Below are 25,218 nucleotides of genomic sequence, written 5' to 3' on the forward strand. Positions count from 1 at the left end.
ATCAATAGACATAGACAGAAAAGTGGATGTTGGCATATATCTGTATATGTGTGCATGTATTTTATGTATATATATTTGTATATATCCATCCTGGTGTGCCTGTGGGTGTGTTTCTTGGCTCTGTCTGCTGCATGGACCTAGCAGCACTCCAGCAGCAATGAGTGTTCCTCGGACTCAGATCCTGGTTTCTAAAAACCATCCCCCAGTAAAAGGAAGCAAGGCTCCTTGGAGAAATGGCCATTTCCAGGGACGCCACGAGGGAAATACGAGATGAGCCAGGGCATCTGGCTGTGGCTTACTGTTCCTTGAGTAGGCAAAAAAGTGCTAAAGTATGACAGGGATATCACAAAGGGTCACACAAGAGCCACCTTGAAAAAGTGCCCACTGGCCAAATTGGGCCCATTTGAGCATCAAAATACTGACTGTTAACAGAGTTTTCATGGAATCAAGTAAATCCATACTTACATACATTGAGAAATGAATAAACAAATGGGAGAGAAAGGAAAGCCCTTCCATACACCTGACTGCCAGCTAATAATCAAGGAGGGAGTGGAATTACAAAATTACCATTTTACAACTATCATAGCAATCTCTTTGTAGCTATCATAGAGAGGAACCATCAATGGATGCTAAAAGTAGTGAGTGAAAGTTCCACGGGGAACAGGATATCCTCATAGTCTGAAAGGGACTCCCCACTAATTACTTAGGAATTACAAAGATAAAAACAGGAGGTTTACAGTACAGAAACCTTAACCAGGTAATCAGAGTAAAAATTATCAATCTTGGGAGTAACCAGCATCACGTTCCTCCCAATACACTCGCTGCAGAAGCGACATCACTTCTGAGTTCTTTCTGCCAAAAATGCAGACTCTAATGGTAATCACGAGAAAACATCAGACAAACCCCATCTGAGGGGCAGTCTATACAATAACTGGCCTGTATGCTCGAAAGAAGTCAAAGTCACTAAAGATTGAAAAAGCCTCCCAGCACTTTGAAAGGCCGAGATGGGTGGATCACCTGAGGTCAGGAGTTCAAGACCAGCCTGACTAACATGGTGAACCCCCTCTCTACTAAAAATACGAAAATAAGCCGGGCGTGGTGGCACGAGCCTGTAATCTCAACTACTCTGGAGGCTGAGGCAGGAGAACTGCTTGAACCTGGGAGGTGGAGGCTGTAGTGAGCCAAGATCATGCCACTGCACTCCAGCCTGAGCGATAGAGCAAAACCCCATCTCAAAAAAAAAAAAAAAAAAAAAAAGAAAGAAAGAAAAGAAAAAGCCTGAGGAACTATCCCAGATCAAGGGAGACTAAGACTACTTTGCACGTTAATACAGTGTGTGATCCTAGACTTGATTTAGGAATGGAAAAGAAGAAAAGGTACAAAGGACGCTCTTGAAGAATTAGTAAACTCTGAAGATGCATTACGGATGAGATAATAGTATTGTTTCAATACGAAATTTCCTGATTTTGATGAAGGTACTAGACCAGGTGCAGTGGCTCACACCTGTAATTCTAGCACTTGGGGAGGTCAGAGCAGATCATGTGAGCCCATGAGTTTGATACCAGCCAGGGCAATACAGTGAGACCCCAGTTCTAGAAAAAAATTGAAAAATTAGCTGGGCATCTCGGTACATGCCTATAGTCCCAGCTACATGGGAAGCTGAGGCAGGAGGATCGATTGTGCCTAGGAGGTTGAGGCTACATTGACTCATGATCACTCCACCGCACTCCAGCCTGGGTGACAGAGCAAGACGTCATCTCAGAAAAAAAAAAAAGACCAGGTGTGGTGGCTCACATCTGTAATCTCAGCACTTTGGGAGGCCAAGGTGGGTGGATCACGAGGTCAGGAGTTCAAGATCAGCCTGGCAAGATGGTGAAACCCTGTCTCTACTAAAAATACAAAAATGAGCCAGGCATGGTGGCAGGAGCCTGTAATCCCAGCTACTTGGGAGGCTGAGGCAGGAGAATCGCTTGAACCAGGGTGGCAGAGGTTGCAGTGTGCCAAGATTGAGCCACTATACTCCAGCCGGGGCAACAGAATGAGACTGTCTCAAAAAAAAAAAAAAAAAAAAAAAAAAAAAAAAATATATATATATATATATATATATATATATATAAAGGTACTGTGGTTATGTAAGAGAAATTCCTTGTCCTTAGCAATTTTTTATTAAATGAAAGAAAAGTTACATACCTGGCCTTCTTCCGCAGTAACTTCTGAGACTCAGGATAATGCACCAAAATCTCATTCAGGTCTTTCTTATCCAGGATGAAGAGGTTGGCAAACCCATGGGCCACCACGTTGGCCGTGCGCCTGTTCCCACCCCCAGCAGCCAGCAAGCTGGGGCAGAGAAGGGAGGAAGGACACCCATCAGAGACTGCAGTTTTGGTCACATTCAGATCTTCATTTCCCGTGCGTGGCACACAATGGTGGCCCCACACAGATGAGAGCCTGCCCTGCCCCCATCCCCACGTACATCAGCAGGTGCCTGTGCTGCATCTGCCACACCTTAGACACTCCCACTGCTCACTGGCCACCTCCTTTCCCAGCCCTTGCCCCAGGCCCCTCACTTTCCCCCAGCTGCCTCTGACCTTATTTCTCCAAACACAGATCCAGCCTTCAGTGTCACCAGCACAGATTTCCCATCAGGGCCGCCCAAGACCTGCACTTGCCCTGCCTGGATGATGTACATCTCGCGGCCGATCTCCCCCTGAAACAGAGAAGGGACAAGTCCCTCTGCCCATCCCCCAAAGTCACCAGAGAAGTGGCCAGGGCTGGGTCCAGAGGCTGGAGGTCGGGCAAGGAGAAACCTAGGCGCTGGGGTCCAGCCCTGCCATCACAACCTGGGGTGTTGTGTGGGGCCAGTCACTTCCCTCTTGGGTCTCAGTCTCCTCATCTGTAGACGTGGAGGAGTGGCTACACCATGCCCTGCCTAACCGACAGGGTTGCAGTGATGTCATGGAATGGGAAGTGCCAGCTAACCTGGGAGGTGCAGATATAATGGACTTCTACAAATTTCCAGTTAGACTCACTGAGGGAGGCAGGGCAAATCAGGTAGCAGCTCCTACCAGCAAATGATGTCTACGCCTGGCACATCTCAGGGGCTCGGGAAGCATTTGCTAATTGCAACAGGAATGGTAACAACAATAACGACACTATTCAAATTGCTTTTTTTTTTTTTTGAGATGGAGTCCTGCTCTGTCGCCCAGGCCGGAGTGCAGTGGCACGACCTCAGCTCACTGCAACCTCTACCTCCCAGGTTCAAGCAACTCTTGTGCTTCAGCTTCCCGAGTAGCTGTGATTACAGCCATCATGCTTCAGTCCCGGAGTAGCTGGGATTACAGGCATGTGCCATCACGCCTGGCTAATTTTTGTATTTTTAGTAGAGACAGGGTTTCACCATGTTGGCCAGGCTGGTCTCGAACTCCTGGCCTCAAGAAGTTTGCCTGCCTTGGACTCCCTAAGTGCTGGGATTACAGGCATGAGCCACCACGCCCAGCCCAGAATTGCTTTATGCGGTATACTACTCATCCTCAACAACCCTCGGAGTTGAAATCACTCTCTGCCCAGGGTCACCAAGTTAGGACGAGGCAGAGTTGGGATGTGAACCCAGACAGTCTGCTTCCAGAGTTCAAGTGGTTATGGGTTGAATTATGAACCCCTCCCAAATTCATATGTTGAAATTCTCATCCTCAGTGTTCAGAATGTGACCTTATTTGGGAATAGTGTCATCACTGATGTAATTCCTGAAGATGAGGTCCTTCTGGAATCAGGTGAGTCCCTAACCCAATATGATGGGTGTCCTAATAAAAAGGAAGCGTGGACACAAAGACAGGCATAGAGACAAGAGGATGTGAGGAGACCCAGCAACGAGATGACCACCTACAGGCCGAGGAGAGAGGCCACCCAGCTCACGGTAGAGTGGCACAGAGCTGCGGCTGCCTGGCAAACGAATACAATGGCCTTAATCCCAAATTAAACTGAGTGCATGCATGAATGAATAGCTTGCTTTGGACTGCAATTAGAAACACCTAGTCTGCCACGAGCCTTCCAATCCTCATGACTTCACGGGCCCCTGTCCTGGCCAGCTACCTATGAGTCACATGTGTTTAAAAGGGGGGGAGGAGGAGGTCTACAGAAAAAATAATAATAATAATGAAAAAGGGAGCCGGATGCAGTGGCTCACGCCTGTAGTCCAACACTTTGGGAGGCCGAGGCGGGTGCATTACCTGAGGTCAGGAGTTTGAGACCAGCCTGGCCAACATGGTGAAACTCTATATCTACTAAAAACACAAAAATTGGCTGGGCATGGTGGCAGGTGCTGTTAATTCCAGCTACTTGGGAGGCTGAGGCGGGAGACTCGCTTGAACCTAGGAGGTAGATACTGCAGTGAGCCGAGATCACGCCACTGCATGCCACCCTTGGCGAGAAGGTGGGACTTCATCTCACACAAACAAACAAACAAATAAAGGGTCAGGGGAGTGACCAAGGACAGTAACTTGGTCACACTTTTGACTTATTTGACAAACATTTCCTGTGCTTTTCACACATGCATGACCCTCTTAACAAAAAGGAAGAGAGGATGGCCTCCCTGTTTCTGTTTAGTTTGACAAGGGTGAAAGGGTGAGGGGACCCTCACCTCACTAACCAGCCTTTGGGGTGTCTCAGAGAGATCGCTGCAGAGAAAAACCAGACAGCAGAGGGCGCCCTTCACACGTGCTCACCAAGTGCTCAATTTAATTTGCAATCACAGACACTCGATTCACCTTTTCTCATTTAAAGCAAACTGCATCACCCACGAAGATAACAGCAACAGAGCTGGCACCTGCTGTGTCCCAGGCACAGTGTTAGGCTCTGTATGCACATCTTATTCAGTCCTCACGACCACCCCATGAGGGAGGTACTACAACATCCCCTACTTTATCCATGAGATGGGCAGGATTCAGAGAGGGCAAGCCACTCGCCCAAGGCTGCACAGCCAGGAAGTGGCTCCAATGTCAGGCAAGTCACTCTATTGCTCCCAAACCCCTCTTGGCCTCTAAGGTTGCAACTGTAAATTCTCAGCCCTCCGCAGCATCCTTTTCCCCTCTTCACCCCGGCTCTCTGCTTCCAGAAACTTCACTGCTGTACACAGCATATAACCTGGAGACAGGGACCTTCTTGGGCACGGGGATTCCCAAGTCTTACAGAGCCTGCTCGGGTAATGTTTTCCCCCCGTATGCACACCCAGACTTGTTAACAGCTCTGTGGAGGTTAATAAGGTTCAGAGGACTGAAACCTGGGTTCCTGCCTCTCCTCTCCCCTCCCTCACCAAGTGACCTTGGTCTCACCTTGAACTCCAAGGACAGGGAGCAAAAAGGGCTCTAGACATTGTCAGGCCCCAGGATTCAACCCCAGATGTTTTCTGGGATCAGTGGGTGAAGCTGAGCAGGGAGGGGCTCCTGAAGTGGAGCAATGAGGAATGGTGGGGGCTGTGGCATCAGGAAGGGGGTTCATGATGCCCCCCTTTGGGGCAACCTTTTCTCCACCCCAGCTGGCTCTTGCTATTTGAAAAAGTGGAGCCAAAAGTGGACCCAGTGCTGACAGATTGTCTATTTTCAGCCAGAGATCTGAATTTTTATACGAAATCTTCATAATTTTATTTATTTATTTATTTATTTACTGAGACAGAGACTCGTTCTGTCACTCAGGCTGGAGTGCAGTGGTGTGATCTCGGCTCACTGCAACCTCCGCCTCCTGGGTTCAAGCGATTCTCCTGCCTCAGCCTCCTGGGTAGCTGGTCCTACAGGCATGCACCACCATGCCTGAATTTTTTTTGTATTTTTAGTAAAGACAGGGTTTTACCGTGTTAGCCAGGATGGTCTCCATCCCCTGACCTCTATGACCTGCCCACCTCAGCCTCCCAAAGTTTTGGGATTACAGACACTAGCCACAGTGCCCAGCTGAAATCTTCACATTTTTAAAGGTTGGGGACCAATTCAACATTTTTTAAAAATTAGAAAAAAAAAAAAAAAAACCCATAGAATACATGTGTACTGGATCTTCCCCAAAGGCCACCAGTTTGCATTCTCTGACCTAAGCCCACCCTTTCTCCTACCCCATTTTCCTGATGGGAAGTCGGAGACCCTAGAAGCAGTTCCAGCTACACACTTAAGGCCCTGCCCCTCTGCAGCCTCCGCAGTTTCCCTTTCTGTAAGGTGCGGGTGGAGGGGGTCTTTGTCCTGCCCGCCATGGTCCCATGTCAAGGGAGCTGAGGAAATGCCTTGCAAAGCCCAAGGCACATGTGTGTTGCCTGCAGAGAGCCGGCAAAGCTTCCTAATCCACTCTGCTCTTGGGTCTGGTCAGGTCTCCGCAGCACAAAGCTGCAGCCACTCCTCTCCCGCCCCACCAATCTCGTTCTGCCCTTGGGCCAGCAGGCGTCCCTCCAGCTCAGTTCCCTGAAAGCCAGGGGGATTATGAACCCGGGATCCCGTGGTGGCTCCCGGGCCAGCTCACCTTCTTGCACACATAGTCGTTGGGCAGGTAGACAACAGAACGAAGTCTCTTCAGCATGTCAAAGATCATCTGTCGGTCACAGCCCTGTCCCGGCGAGGAAGCGAAAGGAACGCTGTTTAGAGAATATTGGGCTTGGAACCTCCCACAGCCCGGAGGGTGAGGCACGAAAGGGTGTACCTGAAAGAGTGCAACTTTGCTAACGATGTTGTAGTTCACATCGATGGCCAGGTCCAGCCGCATCTTGTCTGGAAGCTGCACCATCAGCTCTGACTCATCTGTGAACAAGGCCTGGCAAGGGTCAGAGGCAAGGCCGGGCCCCACCCCTGGCACATATATGAGCCAAATGCCCACCTACCAGCTCACCAGGGCACACCAGTGCCTGCCACACGGAACCACTCTAGATTTGTAGAGCACCCTCTCTTGCCTCCAGGCCTTTGCCAATACCGTTTCCTCTGCCAGGAGCACCCCTATCCATTTCCCAAACTCCTACTCATTCTTCAGAACCTAGCACTAACGTCACCTCCTCCAGGAGGCCTTCCCTTGACATCCCCCACTCAGCTACTATGTTAGTAGCTCCTGTGCTGTTGCAGTGGTTCCCACTCCCCTGTAACGACAACATCAGCGTTTTTTTTTTTAAGGGAAAGTCTCGCTCTGTCACCCAGGCTGGAGTGCAGTGGCATGATCTCAGTTCACTGCAGCCTCTACCTGCCCACTTCAAGTGATTCTCCTGCCTCAACCTCTTGAGTTTCTGGTGCTACAGGTGCCCACCACGCTCTGCTAACTTTTTGTATTTTTAGTAGAGATGGCATTTCACCATGTTGGCCAGGCTGGTCTCAAATGCCTGACCTCAGGTGATCCACCCACTTCAGCCTCCCAAAATGCTGGGATTATAGGCATGAGCCACTGCATCTGGCCAAGCCAGACACTTTTCAATAGTGTTTTATAAAGATTGTCTTAGTTTTTAGTTTTTATTAAAATAATTTTTTAAAATACTTTGAACCCTAAGAAGCTAAAAATTTTTTTTTTCTTTTAGAAATGAAGTCTCACTACATTGCCCAGGTTGGTCTGAAAACTCCTGGGCTCAAGCAATCCACTCACCTCAGCCTCCCAAAGTGCTGGGATTATAGGCATAAACCACCGCACATGGACTTATTTTTATTTTTCTGAGATGGGGTCTTACTCTGTCACCCAGGCTAGAGTGCAGCGACACAGTCACAACTCACTGCAGCCTCGACTTCCTCAGGCTCAAGCGATCCTCCAGCCTCAGCCTCCTGAGTAGCTGGGACTACAGGCATGCACCAACACACCCAGCTAAATTTTTTGACTTTTTGTAGAGGCAGAGTTTTACCATGTTGTCCAGGCTGGCATATCATCTGAGGTCAGGAGTTCGAGACCAGCCTGGCCAACATGGTAAAATTCCATCTCTACTAATAATATAAAAATAAGCCAGGTGTGGCGGTGCCTGCCTGTGATCCCAGCTACTTGGGAGGCTAAGGCAGGAGAATCACTTGAACCTGGGAGACGGAGGTTGCAGTGAGCTGAGATTGCTCCACTGCACTCCAGTCTGGGTTACAGAACTAGACTCCATCTCAAACGAACTGCACTTTGCTCTTGGATGGGATGCATTTCAAGGTGGGTGGAGTGGGGGGAGCAGGCACACAGAAGACAAACCCCGCCAAGTCTTCAGGGATCTCAAGCCCCTGCTAAAGGCACCTCAGAGGCCCCCCTGCTCCCTTCTCACACCAGTGTTGAGGCCACAGCTAAGAGAGGCCCCAGTGCTCAGGGCCTCAGAGACACAGAGGAGTGGGGGAGCACCCCGAAGGCCGGGCGGCAGGAGTTGGCTGGGAGCTGGTGGCCGCCGGGGCATGACGTCTTACCCAGCATGCCTTGCGACTGCCAGGTGTACTCGTACCAGGTCTTGACGCGGTTCTGCACGGACTTGGGGATCTTGTAGAAGTTCATGTACTTCACCGTGCTGTCCATGCAGCTGCGGTAGTAGGTCTGGCCCGCGGTGGCGGCCCCTACCACGTCTCTCATCTGCGGGGGATGGTTAGGGGAGGCCAAGGAAGCCACTGGGTCATGGGAGGGCTATTCCCTGGGTTTGGGATGTGTCACTTGACACAGACCAGGGGCATGTCCTCCCCGCGGGGCATGGGGGTGGGAGGTGGGAGGCAGATGTCCTCACACAGAGAAGGTTTTACTGACGGGAAGTTCTGCCTCCAGCGTGGATGTAGGGAGAGGGAGGGAGACTGCCAGCCGCTTGGTGGCTCAGGTCCCTGGGACCACCCTGGGGCGGACAGCTCCTTGGGCTGGGCTGATTCTGGTACAACACAGCCCCTCGGTGCCAGCGGCCACTTTGTCTGACTCCATGCTGAAGGAAATAAGAAGCCAGCATGTGCTGTTCCTTGGGGCAGGGCCCTTCAAAGGTAACTTTGAGGACCTCTGACTGTCATCTTGTGTCCCTACCAGAATGTAAGATGCTGCCCCAGCACACCAGAAACCCTAGGGGTTTCTCCCAAAGGGAACAGCCCAAATCCTCAGTCTCTGCAGAAAACCATTCAGCCCAGAGCACCCAGAGGAACTGACCTCAGAGGGGGAACACCACCCCACAGGGCCCAGTGCTGCAGGCTCCTGACTCTCAGTCCACTGCCCTTTCCCACACTTAATCCAAAAGGACCGGGCACAGAGAATGACATCTCTGGCAACAGTGGGAGGGGGCCTGCAGTCAGGTGGGGTGGGAATCCTGGCTGGTGTCATGATACCTGTCCGATCATCACAGAGAAAGCAAAGACGCCTGTGAAATAATTCAGCCCCTGGAAGACAATTTCAAAGAGCGTCCTGGGGTCAGGCAGCCCCCCAATGGTGATGAGGGTCTTCACAGCGAAGTAGTAACAGCGAATATAACTGGAAAGAGAGGAGAAAGGGAACCTGGGTCATCACAGGCCCCACTCTGCCGCCCCTGAGTGGTCTGGCTCAGACACATCTGATAGATGCATATTGTACAAAAGACAGAAACCCTTTACAGCTCATCAGTGCAGAAAAAACCACCTCCGGCACATGTAGAGCCCGTTGCTGTTTGCAGAGCAGGTTCACAAATGCTATCGGGTATGGTTGTGACTCTAGGGACAGGGTGCCATCCCCATTTACAGATGTGGAAACTGAGGCTCCAGAGGATTTCCAGGAAGAGTTGGCAGGAGGCCAGACTAGGGTCTTCCAACTCCTAATGACGGGGCTCCCTCAGTTTCCTTCAATGTTCCTTCAATTTCCAGTCTTTTCATTTGCTATCCCCTGCCGTGTTGGCTTGTGAAAAGCACAAACAACATCAAGTTTGAAGATATCTTGAGGATGACTTTCTCTGACCCTCCTTCTTGCCTATCCATTTTCCAGATAGTGAAACTGAGGCCCCCAAAGGGGAAGGGCACACCCGTGGTCACCAGCTGATAAGCACCAGAGCTGGGTGCTGTCTGCTTCTCTAAGATGCCATCCACCAGCAGTAACCCCCTGACACAGGCTTGTGAATTTTTGGAAGGGAGGTATGGGAGTTAGGGTCCTACCGTGTGGTAAAAGGCATAGGAAATGCCCCCAAGTGCTCTAGTCTAAATGTATCCCCCAAAACTGAGGTGTTGGAAACTTGATTCCCAATGCGATGATGTTGGGAGGTAGGGCCTTTGGGTACTGTTTAGGCCACGAGGGCTCTGCCCTCATGAACAGAAATATAAAGCCTTATATAAAGCTGTTATATAAGGTTCTGATGGACAGTTTCCACTCCTTTCATCCTTCTGCCTTCTGCCATGTGAGGACGGCACTCCTTCCCTCCAGTGGACATTGTGGCATTCAAGACACCATCTGGGAAGCAGAGAGCAGCCCTCACCAGATGCCAGAAGCTTGATCTTGGATTTCCCAGCTTCCAGCCAGAACAGTGAAAAATAAGTTTCTGTTTGTTTGTTTTTTTTAGACAGAGATGGAGTTTTGTTCTCATTCCCCAGGCTGGAGAGCAATGGCGTGATCTCAGCTCACCGCAACCTCTGCCTCCTGGGTTCAAGCGATTTTCTTGACTTAGCCTCCTGAGTAGCTAGGATTACAGGCAAGTGCCACCACCATGCCTGGCTAATTTTTGTATTTTTAGTAGAGACAGGGTTTCACCATGTTGGCCAAGCTGGTCTCGAACTCCTGACCTCAGGTGATCCGCCCACCTCAGCCTCCCAAAGGGATTACAGGTGTGAGCCACTGCACCTGGCCAGTTTCTGTTCTTTCTATGTTACCCAGTCTCATGTATTTTACAATAGCAGCTCAAAAGGCACTAAGACACGAAGCTTGTGTGTGATTATCACAGAGCAGCAAGGGTCCCTCTGACACCTGTCCACACCTCAGGCTGAGTCCTCCCCTGGGTCAGCAAAGGTGAGGTCAGAGGGCCTAGAGACCGGGCAGTCCCAGCGGGCTTTCCTTCACCAGCTATTTATGCAGCATCCTAGATAGAACATGGGCTCCGGATGAGGCCGCCTGAGCTCAGCCACCTTCTAGCTGTATAACTTGGACAACTGTCTCTCTCTCTCTCCAAGCCTCAGTTTCCTTCTCCCTAAGATGGAGATGGCAATAGAATGTCCCTCTCAAAAGACCATGAAGACAAAATGAGATGCCAGAAGACAGCCTGGCATGTGGTGGACTCTCAGCAAGGGAAGTCACAGCCTTCACAGCTCTCCTTGCGCGCCACAGGGAACAGAACAGACTTGCCCATATCCTCAAGAAGTTCGTGGCCCAGTGGTGACAGGCAGGTAATGTGCAATTGGTGCTGGAAGGAGGAAGCAGAGGTTGCTGGGGAGTGTGGTGGGGACTCTGCCTCTGATAGCTGCGGGGCCTTGGGCAGCGCTGCGGGCCGCCCTGCACCTCCCCATCACCTGTTGCCTGAAAGTTTCAGAACCCAGGACAGGCCTATCAAGCCACTGGCATACTGGTTCTGGCCATCAGAGGGCGCGTGAAGCAGCATTTAGTGGAACGGAGCAGCCCCCAACTCTGCAGACCCCTGGGCTGTCCAGGAGCTGGGTGCTTATGCCACTGGGCCACCAACAGAGAGAGGACATAGGCGCGATGTTCACAAAGCTCTGTCTTTACCCCAAACCCTTTAGGGTTGGAGGAATCTTCCAATGACATGGCATATCTTAGGGCCTCCCTGAAGTCTCCTTGCCTTCCATGCTACTGGATCTGCGGGGACCCTCTCTGCTTCAGGCTGGGCTGAGATTACAGGTGTGAGCCACTGCACCCAGACTTTTTTTTTTTTCCAAGCAGAGAATTTTTAAATCTACCTATGACGTGGAAGATACTCTTCCCTTTCAGTTGTCCTGCCCTTCCAGATCTAACCAATATAAAACTTACATGTATGCATTCATTGATGTATTATACATCCCTAAAATGTATAAAAGCAAGCTGCACCTCACCACCTTGGGCACATGTCATCAGGAACCCCCAAGGCTCTGACACGGGCGCATTCTTAACCTTGGCAAAATAAACTTTCTAAATTGATCAAAATGTGTACCAGATACTTTTTGGTTCACACATCATCATCATCCCTTTGGCAAGTCTCATAAGGGATGGCAGCTCTCTGATTGGCAAGTGGGTCTCATCTTGTTCACCAGCGCCTCCATGGTAGCGGTGCCTAGGGGGCTGTGCTGGGAAGTATTCTCTGGCCTCACTCCCTCTTGGCCGTGCCCGGGGAAGCAAGAGTACACACGTAGTGTATTTGCCCACCCTACTAGACTTTGGATATGGAAAGGATCTGCCTAGCAAGTCTTGTTCACACCAGTATCTCCTGCCTGATACACTCAGATACTCAGGAAACCTTAGCTTAGGGAAGATGTGGTGACATGGCTCTTTTTCTATTTTTATCTTTTGAGACGGAGTTTCGCTCTTGTTGCCCAGGCTGGAGTGCAATGGCATGATCTCAGATCACTGCAACCTCTGCCTCCTGGGTTCAAGCGATTCTCCTGCCTCAGCCCCCACACCCAGTAGCTGGGATTACAGGATCGCATCACCACGCCTGGCTAATTTTTGTATTTTTAGTAGAGACGGGGTTTTACCATGTTGACCAGGCTGATCTCAAACTCCTGACCTCAGGTGATCCACTTGCCTCAGCCTCCCAAGTGCTGGGATTGCAGGTGTGAGCCACCATGCCCGGCCCAAGACGCAGCTCTCGAGCCTTGTCATGCCAGTGATTCCTTAGGCGCAAACTGGCCTTGGCAACACGGCAGCCATGAGACTCATTCCTGGAGTCTCTGTGCTGTGAATTATAAAGAACAGGAAGATCACCCAGGTGTGGTCTCGGGATGACGACTGTGGCTCACCTGTTTCCCACGCCATCGTAAACCCAGTGAGTGGAGCCGAGGCCCTGATAGGCCGACGCCCAGTAGTAAAGACAGGAATTCAAATGCAGGCTGTAGAGAAGGTAGGCTGTGGTCCTGATGACCCTGCAGAAGGAACGCAGCGCATGAACACAGCGGTGGAAGGGGGCAGCGAGGGACACACCTGGCCAGTGGGAGTCAACCCATGGCTGGGCTGCCAGATTGGATGCTTTGCTGAGATTGCACCAGTTAGGAAGTGTGGTGCTTGAATGGGGTGTTGTCATGAGCTGGGGCTAGAATTGGCACAGAGGTAGCAGAGCTGCCTGTGCACTGGGCCAGTGGAGGGGCCAGAGGGGAAATGTGGGGGGAGGGGCAGGGAAGGACTGATGTGTGCAGAGGAGTCGAAGATGGGCCATGTTGCCCCGGAAGAGATGTGGACAGGAGACTTGCTCCCTAGCACGGCCTGGCTGGTCTTGCACCCCATCCTCAGACATCTGTGAAATGGTCGCTGCCACCTTACATCTGTTCCCATTCTGTGAGAGCCAGCTGGGGCCTCCAGTTCCTGGAGCTGAGGCCAAAATGATGCCCAGCCTGCTGCAATGCTGGTAAGCCCCTCTTGCTGGCCGATGTGCGCCCTCATCACAGTGGGGGGCATCAGATATTCCTAGTTCTCTAAATAACAAATGTTTCTCCAGAAAAGAGGAGGCGGGACCAGGAAGTCACCTGGCTTCCAGTGGAGACAGGGCCTGGAGGTCAGTAGGGGTAGAAAATGCCTTGCTGTATATTCTAGGTGTAAACTTCCTGTGGGGGGTGTGTGTGTGTGTGTGTGTGTGTGTGTGTGTTTTGTGTGTGTATGTCATTTGTATGTGTTGTGTGTATATGTTGTGTGTATGCCGTTTGTGTCATGTGTACGCTGTTTGTGTCGTGTGTGTGTCATTTGTCATGTGTACATTGTGTTGTGTCGTGTGTGTATTGCGTGTAGTGTGTTGTGTGTGTGTTGTGTGTCGTTTGCATCGTGTGTGTGCATTGTGTCGTGTGTCATGTGTGTTGTGTGTATTGAGTGTTGTGTGTATGTGTTGTGTGTTTGTGTGTTGTGTGTGCATGCATGCACACGCGGGGAAGTCTCACCTGTACACGTAGGCTTTGCTGAGGACGGATTCCAGGCGGTTGTTAAACTCGAAGAAGGCCATGTACTGCAGGGAGAGCAGGGCATGAGAGCAGCCCACCGCCCGCAGGTAGCTCGCTGCCCTCACTCCCAAGGGTGCCAGGACTCAGGGCCCTTCCTGCAGCCCCCAGGAGGAGGGAACAGGACGGTGAGCATTCAAAATCAGAAGTCCTCGGCCCCTTGAGGGGTAGGGGCCAGAAACTACATTTAGGAATCTGATGAAAGTCATAGCCTGTCTTCCCTTGGAAATGACATAAAGTCCGGTTCTCACAATTTTAATATAATTCCAGGAGACTCCCAGACCTTCTGAACCCTATCATGAGACTTTTAGGGGTGCAGTGAATAAAGATGCTGTTTTTAATGTTTCTTATAAAGAAAACAATTTTATAAAGAGACAGCATCCCTAACACCCCACTCTTATATCCTTCGTTTATTTATAATAATAAAGTATATTAATTGAGTATCTTTATATGACTGGCTTTTTTTTTTTTTAAGAGAGTATCGCTCTGTCACTCAGGCTGGAGCGCAGTGGTGCGATCATAGATCACTGCAGCCTCGAACTTCTGGGCTCAAGCAATTTTTCAGTCTCAGCCTCCTAAGTAGCTGGGACTACAGGCACGCACCACCACTCTTGGGTAAGTTTTAAATTTTTTGTAGAGACAGGCTCTTACTCTGGTACCCAGGTTGGTCTCAAATTTCTAGGCTCAAGTGATCCTCCTGCCTTGGCCTCCTAAAGTGCTGGGATTATAAGTATGAGCCACCACGCCTAGCCAGCATATACATGTACATACATTACCTTATTGCTTATTACGTATGAAATATGTGTTGTCATTCTCCTTTGACAGAAATTGGTGCTCAGAGTAGTCCAGTAACTTGTCCAAAGCACACAACTGGTATGTGAGAGAGTCAGCATTCAAACCCAGGCTGGACTCAAAGCTGCAAGCTCTCTCCTTATGCTAAACCATCTCTGGATCTTTGTATTTATTTTTTGACATTGGAAAACAGTATTTATGAAGATTCCCTAAGGGATATGCCAGGTATCATCCAGGTGTTCATTTTAATTCCACCCACAGTTTAAACTGGAGGCAGAAAAAACAGGGGCTTGGATGCCTCACTCAAAAAGTTTTGTCCACGGCGTGGTGTTCAATGTTAGGCCTGTGAGTTATGCCCCCTCACTGGGGCCACCACGTGAACCAAGATAGAGATCTCACCTCTAAATCTGGGGTGAAACTTGGCCTGTGCACCCAATCTTCCTCGCTCTGATGTTTGGCTCTAAAGCAACCTCTGCAGCCCCTGGGAGGCTGGCATGGGTCAGGGAAGAATTGTGCCAATTCCACTTTCCCCTTTCCTCTTGGCAGCCAGGAAGCTCAGAGGCAGTTTCCATGCTCAATTCCACATAGGTGTGCTTTCTTTTCCTCAGGGCACTTATGTGCCCCCTAGTTTTATCCACCCAGTTTCTCCAGGTTGTTCATCTTATTGCATTTGACTTTTTGTAAATTCCTTCAGTATCGTTTTCAGAAAAAGGCACCAGGCATCATTTCAGGAGAGAGATGAATGTGATTGGTTGGCCAGCAAAATCCATTTGAGGGATCCTGAATGCTCTGAGTGGCTGTCCACCCTGGTCACATGACAGGACCATGGCCAGGTCTCTAGCCCACGCTGTGGCAGCCAGACCAACCTGGAGACTTTGGCCCTGCCCAGTGAGTGGCAGGGGGAACGTCTGGAATGACACTGAGGCCTGGCCAGTGATGAAATGGGTGTCCGGCTGTGCATTCAAATCATCCCTGGCTCTTCATTGCTCCTGCGACTTAGGGCAAGTCCCCCAGCCTCTCCAAGCAGCAATTCCCCCATCTTTTAGACAGAGACCATCATAATACAGAAGCCCCCTCTTGGGAATCTCTATATTCACTGAGAGCATAAACAGTGGAGACGGACGACCTGCATTCAAATTTGGGCTCCACTCCCTCCTGGCTGTGTGACTTTGGGCAAATTACTAAACTTCTCTGTGCCCCGGTCCCTTCTTTTGTAAAATGCTGGCAATAACACTACCTAACATGCAGCATCACAGAAGCACTAGCAATTGTAATGAACTCTCCACTAAGACACACGTGGAATAAATGCATCTCCCCTCAGGCCATCCCTTGAGGATGCTCCCCTCCCCAGTGCTGCTGGTGGCAGAAGAGAAGATGCCAGTGCTGGTGCAGAGCTGAAGCCCTGGGGTGGTGGGCCCAGCCGTCCTACCTTCAAACAGCGGGGCAGGCGGAGGAGGGGGTTCACACCGACTTTCAAATAGAGAAAATCCAAGGGCAGGAGGCTGAGCAGGTCCATCTGAAATCCCAATGGGACACCACGGAAGTAAAATAGGTGACCCCAGAGTTGAGGGTGAGGGGAGTGAGAGGCGGTGTCTCTCCCTTCCATGGGAAGGTGAGGTCAGAATGTCCCAGGAGAGCTTACAGCTAGAGGGCAAAAGGTGTCCCGCCAAAAGGCTCTTGTATGGCTTCAAAGCTCAAGTCGCCAGCCCCAAGGGCAGGTTCATTATCCCCAATAGTGGCTGCTGTATCCCACCCAGCAGGGGCGGGAGTGGTACAGACACAATGAACAGTGGCTCCTGGCCAGGTATGGTGGCTCATGCCTGTAATCCCAGCACTTTGGGAGACCAAGGTGGGCAGATCACCTGAGACCAGCCTGCCCAACATAGTGAAACCCCATCTCTTCTAAAAACACAAAAATTAGCTGGGCGTGGTAGCGCACACTTGTAATCCCAGCTACTAGGGAGTCTGAGGCAGGAGGATCACTTGAACCTGGGAGGCGGAGGTTGCAGTGAGCCGAGATCGTACCACTGCATTCCAGCGTGGGAGACAGAGTTGGATCCTGTCTCCAAAAAAAAAAAAAAAAGGTGGCTTCTGGGGACCACCCAGCCTGTGTTCATCTCCTGGGGCTTTCGGCTTGGAGGATATTCCCACAGGGACCAGTATCCCTCGGTATAGTAGAAACCACATCTCATGGGTCCCCCAGGCACCCAGGGCCCTCTGAGACACCCCCTTCTGAAACCCCGCAGACACTAAAGCTTGCATTCCCAGCACACACCTTGAAGCGTTGAGATTTCATGTAGTTATTCCGCATGTCCTTTTTGTCCGTCTGAAAGAAAGGGAATAATGAGCTTAATCCCTGACCCTGTGGGGAGCAATTGTGAAATTCCCCCAGGAACCCCCCCTCAAATGAGCGTAACAACCCTGAGGACCATCTGAGCCTTGGTGAAAGCCTTGAGTTTTACAGGTGGAGAAGTCCACCCACCAGGGAGGAGGGATTTGTTCCAGTCACCCAGCTAGATTCTGATTGATTGGGTGGAAAGCAAGGATATTAAGCTCATTGTCTCTGCCCATTGGTCTCACCTGGACCATTTGCACATCTGTTTACTAAGGAACTGATAACCACTCTGATCAGGCCAGAAAAGAGGTTCTTCAAGGAAATCTCTTTACTCTAAATTATTTAGAGGCAAAACCTCAACTTGTCTGCACACAGCAAAACAGGCACTGCCGGGGTGGAATTTTGGAAAGTGACCCACACTGGGAGACAGTGACTGTGCCTCCTATTACTGAGAAGTCACAGTCAGGGCCTCAGTTTCCTCCCTGGTAAGGGGTTGCGGGGTCTGGACCAGAGGTCAGGCTCTCACTGGCTCAAGTAAGAGAGCTTCAGTGTGTTCTTTGCAGGACCCCTGGAAGAAGCCGATTGCCAGCAGTTACCTGTGCTGAATGCTCTGCATGCATCGTTTCAACCAATCCTTATGGCAATGCTAGGAGGTGGAAGCTATTACTATCCCCATTCTATAGATAAGGAAACAGAGGCTCAAAGAGGCAATTCAGCTAGTTGTGGTGGAGGTGGGATTCAAACCAGGTGCGTCTTCACTAAAGCCCACTCTCTGGACCACTTCTCCACCTATGAGCAATATCTGATGTGTGCAGTTTGAACATATCAAAGGCATGAAAAATAACCAATCATGTTGTTGAGCAAGCACAGCAGCCGTTCTTGAGATTTCCTTATTCACTGATTTTGTCATCTATGACAGCATCAGGAGGCAGTGCCCTGAAGGCTCTGGCTGGGAGATCTGCCCCTGGTCACCCCACCACCAGCTGCCTGTGACTCACAATGATGTCCCCGCCTCTGACAAACTGCAGGCGTATCTGGAACACAGTGATGTCCAGGAAGTAGATGAGGTCGCATAGGTAATCCGTCAGCAGCCAGAGGTGGATGTTGCCCGGGGTCTGGTAGGGGAAGGCCCAGCGCACAGGAATCAGCCAACAGTTCCAGTTCCAGGCCATCACCACGAAGAACAGCCATAGGATGTACATGAGGTCTGCAGGGAAGACAGGCAGGGATGCTAGAGCATCAGCCAGGCAAGGCTCTTCACCAGTGGGATCAGGCTGGGGGCTTTGTTCTTTCTACATTTCTGCACTTTCCTTCAACTACTACATGTGGCACTTTCGTAAGGAGAGAGAGAGAGAGAGAGAGAGAGAGAGAGAGAGAGAGAGTGTGTGTGTGTGTGTGTGTGTGTGTGTGTGTGTGTGTGTGTATAAAACTCTCTGCTTTAGGAGCCAGGCACGGTGGCTCATGCCTGTAATCCCAGTGCTTTGGGAGGCCCAGGTGGGAGGATTCCTTGAGTCCAGGAGTTTAAGACCAGCCTGGGCAATATAGCAAGACCATTCTCTACTTTAAAAAAAAAAATCTGCTTTAAAAATAAATCACTGCTTAACTGGCAGTCAGTACTTGAAAAATAAAACATAAAAAGAAATAAATCATTGCTAAGCCCTAATAAATCAGAGTACTCTCAGGAGAGAATATGCTGTCATTGTAAGATAATAGCCAACTAGAAAACCCATTTGCTTTCATTCTTCTTTAATTTTTTCCTAAAATGTATTTCCTGCCTTAGTAAATACAAAATAGTAAACAATGCATGGAGGATGGAAAGACAGACAGACAGACAGGTGAATGCATGGATGGATGGGCATTCCAGATCACCTGGTTATTTATTTATTTATTTTTATTTTTGTAGAGATGAGTTCTCACTATGTTGCCCAGGCTGATCTTGAATTCCAGGGCTCAAACACTTCTTTCACTGTGGCCTCTCTCAGTGCTGGGATGACAGGTGTGAGCCTGCCAGGCTACCAGGTTATTTGAGAAACCCAGTGGACACCAGGGTTCAAGTCCTGGTCCCTCAAATGTGTGACCTTGAGAAAGTCTATCTCTGGCACCTGTCCTGTCCTCTTCTGCGAAAACACAGGAAGAGGTCAGATAAGAAAGACAGGGAGACCTCTGTAAACTCTAAAGTGCTATGCACATATGAAGTAGTGTTATTTCTGAAGAATATGGAGTGGGCTTACAGGGAAGCGAGAGTAATTCACTTTAGATATTGGAAGAACTCCCGCCCTTTTTCTGTTCAGAGCAGGAGCTCCAGGAAAAAAGCCAGCATGACCAGAGTGAAAAAAGGACTTGGCCAAGAGTCAGAAGTCCTGGGTCTGCACTAACTAGTTGCATTGTTAGCCTGGTTGACTTCTCTGTGCCTCAGTTTCCTCATCCATAAGATGGGAGTGATCTTATGTTCCTCTTCCAGGGACTTTTGTTGTTTTTAAGACAGAGTCTCACTCTGTCACCTAGGTTGGAGCGTGGTAGCACGATCTCAGCTCAGTGCAATCTCCACCTCCTAGGATTACAGGCGTGCACCATCACACCTGGCTAATTTTTGTGTCTTTAATAGAGATGGGGTTTTGCCATGTTGGCCAGGCTGGGTTTGTTTTGAGAATCAGGCAAGAAAGTGTGGAATGGTTTTGAAAAGTATAAAAGATCATGAACCCAGGTTGTCTGTGGCCTCCCATTCCACCTGTCGAATCCCCTGACCTTCTCCCCACCTCGCTCCCACTCTCCTGCCCTCTCAAGTTACATGGTGGGAACACCCATGCCCCAGGACTCACTGGTCAGTGGGTCAATGCTCTGGGGAAACTGGTACTTCTTCCAGGGGCGGCGTTTGAACTTGCAGCAGAGCATGTCGCAATAGTGCTCCTCTTCCCCTGGCTCGGCTTCCACAGGCTTCGTGTCTGGAGCTGGCTCTGGGGCTTTCTTGGCTGGGGCTGTGGGATGACATTGGTGACCATCTGAACCAGCCCTGAGGCCCATATAGAAGATGCAGAGAGAAGGGTCCCAATTGCAGACCCTGGATCCAGAGCTGAAAGGATGCTGGCACCATTATACAAACTGCTGCAAGCTCTGTGTGCAGAAGCCAAGGCCCTCTCCTGGAGTGAACTCCACAACTCCCTCTTCAACAGCAGCCTGGGTGCCCACCCAGAAACTCTTACCAACTACCAATCTGGAACTGCTTCTCAGAAGCTGGCCCAAACAAGTTGTTTCTGGGTCAGTTGGATGTTTCGGTGTCTGTGTATCTGTGCTTAGACCCCCTTGGTTCCTTCTGATGGGATGGGGGCATTTCGAACCCAGTGTTCCCAGTACCCATGGATGGAATGCCAAAGGGCCTAACAAAATCAAGGAAGTATTGCTCCAGGTTTCTGAGAGGGAATCTCAGCTCCTTCATCTCAAAAAACAGAGACCAGATGGTATCACAGCCTCCTTGTGCATCTATGACGAGACTTTTGGCGACCCAGGGATTGGCTCTCATAGGTTCAATGCAGCTATGTTTTCTAGCTTCAAGACTGTGACATCAGGCTCTGCACGGTCTGCTGCGGGCACCGTGATTTCCAAGATACAGCCTGCCTCGGGAAAGATCTAAAAAAATCTCCCTGACAAGAGATCATGTTTCTTATTTCCTCCTGATGCCTTGAAAGAAAAGAAACACTCGGACAGCCTCAATAAGAACTTTCAAGGCACTGAGGTCTCTGAAACATAAGACTGCCTAGTTCCAGAGTAGGCTGTGCACACAATCTAAGTATAAGACTGTAAGATACATTTTGGGGTGGCACCACCTTTCCTACCAGTAGGAAAGGGACAGAAGGGTCAATGAAGGCACCTGTCCCATGGGAGAGAGGGCCGAGTGCAACTGGATTGTTGGTCAGAACTTTGATCTTCTTCCCATTCTTGGGTACATATCTCAACCTGTTGATATGGACCCCAAATCCAGAGAGTGGGGATCTGGGCTTCTCTCATCGACCTCAACCATTTTCTTGGGGCACCCTCGCTGTGAGTTGACAGGGGACTTTGGAGGCCCCACCCCATCCTGGCCAGATAGGCCCCCTCCAGCTCCAGACTCACAGGGTTTGGGGCTCTCCTCATCAGAGGTGACGTCAGGGTCGATGAGTTTCTCCTTCACCTTCTCTGTCCGCTCTTTGAAGAGCTTCACCAGCTCCTGGAGCCGGTCGTTGATGATGGCGCTACTTGTGCTGGCCGTGGAGACCGCACGGTCCTGGCTGCTGTGGGAACACCACCCAAAGCTGAGCAGGCTGAGCTGGGAGGGACCCCTGAGCCCCCAGGCCAGAGCTGTGCAGCGTCTGTGTCCCACCTTCTGACAGAGCCTGAAGGAGGTGAGTCCTGCCCCCGTCTCCTGACATCAGAAATCATAGACCTACTGTAATCTCCTAGGAGGAAATTCAGTCCAAGAATAATACCCAGGTGTTCTGGCCCAGCTTTTAGAAAATGTACCACGTAGGCTGATTCAGATAGGCAGTTCTGAAAAAAGCGTGATTCTACTTGTAATTTAGCAGGAAACTCTTAGAACTCAGTTTAGAGTTCAGCAAAATTGGGCGTTTGTCCCGGTGCAGGGTTCATGTGAGATACGTGTCCAAGAGCAGAACAGAGAGGAAGCAGGCCTACATTTTTAGGCTTAGGAAACTGCTGGTGGAAAAAGCAGTGCAGACACATTCTATATTCCTTTAACTTATAGGAATTAAAGTTTCTGCACTGTCAGCGAGAGAGCGAGAGAGAGAAACAGAGAGTCAGAGAATGAATGAGCCTGCCTAGCATTCAACTCAGCGTGGGCGTGTGCCCTGGGTGCATTGAGGCAGGCTTCTGAATGTGCTTTCTTTCCTCTGAGTGGCCTCACTGAGATCATCTTGCCGAGCTGAATATCTTTTTTATCTTTTTTTTTTTCATATATTAAGACACAGAAAGTGTAGTCAACTACTCTTTTTGAGCTCAACTGAGGAAGCCAGGCTGAGTTTCACTCTTGTCACCCAGGCTGAAGTGCAGCAGCATGATCTCAGCTCATTCAACCTTCGCCTCCTGGGTTCAAGCAATTCTCCTGCCTCAATCTCCTGAGTAGCTGGGATTACAGGCGTGCACCACCACGCCCGGCTAAGTTTCGTATTTTTAGTAGAGACAGGGTTTCGTCATGTTGGCCAGGCTGGTCTCGAACTCCTGACCTAAGGCAATCCACCAGCCTCGGCCTCCCAAAGTGCTGGGATACAGGCGTGAGCCACCATGCCCGGCCAAGTGTGGGGCTTCTAATGAGAGCTGGCATACAGGTGTGGCAGGGGCTTGAGCTGCTCCCCCACACATTCTCTCCCGTGGTGCACACTCACTGGGATGTAGCCACCCAGCCAGGGACCACATGCCAGGCTTTCGCTATTGAATGTGAGCTCTCAGACAAAACACATGCAACTAGGAGTCCCCTGGCTGAAGACACGCCTTGAGTTCTCCCTTTCTGGTGGCGACCAGTGGGATCCGGGAAGCCACATGGAGAAAGTGGCAGACCGCTGTCATCTGGTCCCTAAATGATTGCATGGAGCAGAGCCTTCTGTTGACCTGATTCATGCAACTAGTGAGACAACGATGGCATATGACACATCGTGTTCCTTTGGGGTCAAAGCCACTGAGCCTTTGGGGTCCATTTGTTACAGCAGCCTGGCCTGCCTAGCCAATACATGGGTCTCCAAGTTGACCTCCTTAAGAGTCTTCAAGGATAGGTTTTATCATTATATCTCATTTCTGCCTTCATTTCTTATATTAAACCCTACACCTACCCCTACCCTACCTCATAAAATATGAGTTCACTGCGTGCTACAGTGGGCAACTGGACTGAGGGTGAGGTCGGGGCTTCTTCTTGCTTCCTTATCTTTTCTAACTTTCCACAGCTCTGTTAAGCATAAACTACATAAAATTGTGGATAGAAAAAGAAAGACTGGAAGGAGAAAGGAAAGCCTACTCCTGGCTCACCCAGGAGTCACAGCCAAGGGCTGGGACGGGGACTCCAGGCAGAGCCCAGGGCTGGGGCATTCACCACCCACCAGGACTTCTCATATCCTTCGGGAAGATACCTCTCATTGGCCCAGCCCTGGGGACAGTTTGATCTCAGAGACCCAGGTCCCAATGCCATCACAGTGGTTTTTTCATTTCTTTTTTTTTTTTTTTTTTTTTTAAGATGGAGTCTGGCTCTTGTCGCCCAGGCTAGAGTACAAAGGTGCGATCTCAGCTCACTGCAACCTCCGCCTCCCGGGTTCAAGTGATTCTCCTGTCTCAGCTTCCCAAGAAGCAGGGATTACAGGCATACACCACTATGCCCAGCTAATTTTTGTATTTTTAGTAGAGACGGGGTTTCACCATATTGGTCAGGCTAGTCTTGAACTCCTGACATCAGGTGATCTGCCCGCCTCAGCCTCCCAAAGTGCTGGGATTACAGGCGTGAGCCACTGTGCCTGGCATCATCATAGTGGTTTGTAAACACTGTCCTGCAGGCCAGCTGCACCACATCGCCTGGGGAGTGTGGGAAATGTGGACTCCTGAGGCCACTGTCTGTGGTTCTGATCTAATGGAGCCAGGTAGGGCCAGGGAATCTTTTTTTCTTTTTTTTTTTTTCCACAAACTCCCCAGGGCAGAACCCATTGGAGATCCTGGTGGTCCTCCCTGTCCCCACTGACCTTTCAGGGGTTCAGTGGCAGGGGCCCTGCTGGTGGCTCCCCTCAGCCTCTCCACAAAGGGACCTCTGCCTAGAGATCCCTCCGTTTCTGAGTGCTGCTGGCTGTGGACACAGCTAGGCCCAGATACTGAGCCCACTGGATGTTACGGGACTCCTAGGTCAGCCAGAAGCAGGCTGGGAAGGAGACTGGTCCTGATTTACTGCTCAGAAGTCCCTGGCAAAGTCTGCCTTGTGGTGGAAGGTTCTAAAAGCATCGACACTAGCACCCCCCCAGATCCCCTACCCCCGCCCAGTCTTTCAACTTTCTGAGACCCCAGAGGGGTCTCACTCAGTGTCCTTCGGGGTGATGGGGTCCGACCAGGCAACCACTGGGGACTCAGCTGGAGACAATGCCTTGAGCTCTTCAGCCTCATCATCCTCAGAGGGCAGCTTCTTCCTGTAAAGACACAGATGTGGAGGGGGACTTCAGCAAGGACAGAGGGCCCAGGGAGAAGTGACATGACTCTGACCCCTAAAGATCACCTAGAACCAACTCCTAGATAGACGATGGGAGCAGAGCATGAACCTCTGGGTTCTTGTTTGCCTGGAGGGAGGGAAAAGGCAGAGGAGAGGGTCACAGTCACTCTCCAGACCTCAGTCTTCCCATCTGTTAAACGGCTTGGCATAAAGGTAACAGCATTGACTTGGTGTTGCACCCCAGTCCTGGCTCTAACCAGTGTGTGACCTCAGCAAATTGCTAAAACACTCTGAGTTACCTTAGTTTCCCCCTCTGTAAAATGGGGCTAAATCTACCCAAGTAAATGAGAGACTATCACTTAGTTCTCAGCTGAAACTTCCTTCCCCTCTCTGGCTCCGGGTCTAAAGTCACCCACGTCATTCCCCCATCTCTATCAGACCACCTTTCCAGCTATCAGAGAAGCCATGGGTCTAGTCTCCAGCTCACAGTGGGACCTTGGGCAAGTCCCATCCCCTCCTGAGCTCCAGGCTCCCTATCTGAAGAATGAGGACTAAATTGTCCTGGGGTCCTCCATCAGTCAGGAAGTCCAAGTCTGCCACAGAGTGCTGCATTTTGGAGCCATTAGTGTCTTGGCTGATGATGTCTAGGTCTGAAATCCACCTGAATTTCAGAAACAAGAAGGTTCTCGCCAAACCCACCCCTGGCCTGACGTCGGCAGGTTGGAGCCTGGGCATCTGACTTGGTGGAAGAGGTGCCTTTGACTCTATTTTACCTTGGCATCTTAGGGTTAACTCTGCATTCTCCCACCCTCTGTCCCAAAAGTGAGAATGAATTGCTTTACTGTACAAAATCCTGGGAAAGAAGAAAAAAGACCAAGAGAGAGAAATTCCTTAATACCACCAAGAAAGCAAGCTCTAGT

At 50.3% G+C, this 25,218-nt stretch overlaps 1 protein-coding gene across 1 annotated transcript in view; it reads right to left on the minus strand.

The window, feature by feature from the left end:
* The window catches only part of LOC105714088 (cyclic nucleotide-gated cation channel beta-1-like), a 52,153-nt gene that overhangs the window by 11,986 nt on the left and 14,949 nt on the right, over window positions 1–25,218 (minus strand). The window contains exons 5-18 of the mRNA XM_064382963.1: window positions 24,171–24,278; window positions 21,244–21,401; window positions 19,956–20,111; window positions 18,135–18,343; window positions 17,077–17,127; window positions 16,231–16,317; window positions 13,953–14,017; window positions 12,828–12,950; window positions 9,255–9,396; window positions 8,370–8,529; window positions 6,670–6,767; window positions 6,493–6,576; window positions 2,589–2,707; window positions 2,191–2,337 (exon numbers count right to left, since the gene is read on the minus strand). Of these exons, the coding sequence (XP_064239033.1) occupies window positions 2,191–2,337; window positions 2,589–2,707; window positions 6,493–6,576; window positions 6,670–6,767; window positions 8,370–8,529; window positions 9,255–9,396; window positions 12,828–12,950; window positions 13,953–14,017; window positions 16,231–16,317; window positions 17,077–17,127; window positions 18,135–18,343; window positions 19,956–20,111; window positions 21,244–21,401; window positions 24,171–24,278 (1,707 nt within the window). The remainder of the gene's footprint in view (window positions 1–2,190; window positions 2,338–2,588; window positions 2,708–6,492; window positions 6,577–6,669; window positions 6,768–8,369; window positions 8,530–9,254; window positions 9,397–12,827; window positions 12,951–13,952; window positions 14,018–16,230; window positions 16,318–17,076; window positions 17,128–18,134; window positions 18,344–19,955; window positions 20,112–21,243; window positions 21,402–24,170; window positions 24,279–25,218) is intronic.

Source organism: Aotus nancymaae, unplaced genomic scaffold (assembly GCF_030222135.1).
Source record: "Aotus nancymaae isolate 86718 unplaced genomic scaffold, 86718_ANA_hifiasm-v0.15.2.pri h1tg000030l, whole genome shotgun sequence".
NCBI lineage: Eukaryota > Metazoa > Chordata > Mammalia > Primates > Aotidae > Aotus > Aotus nancymaae.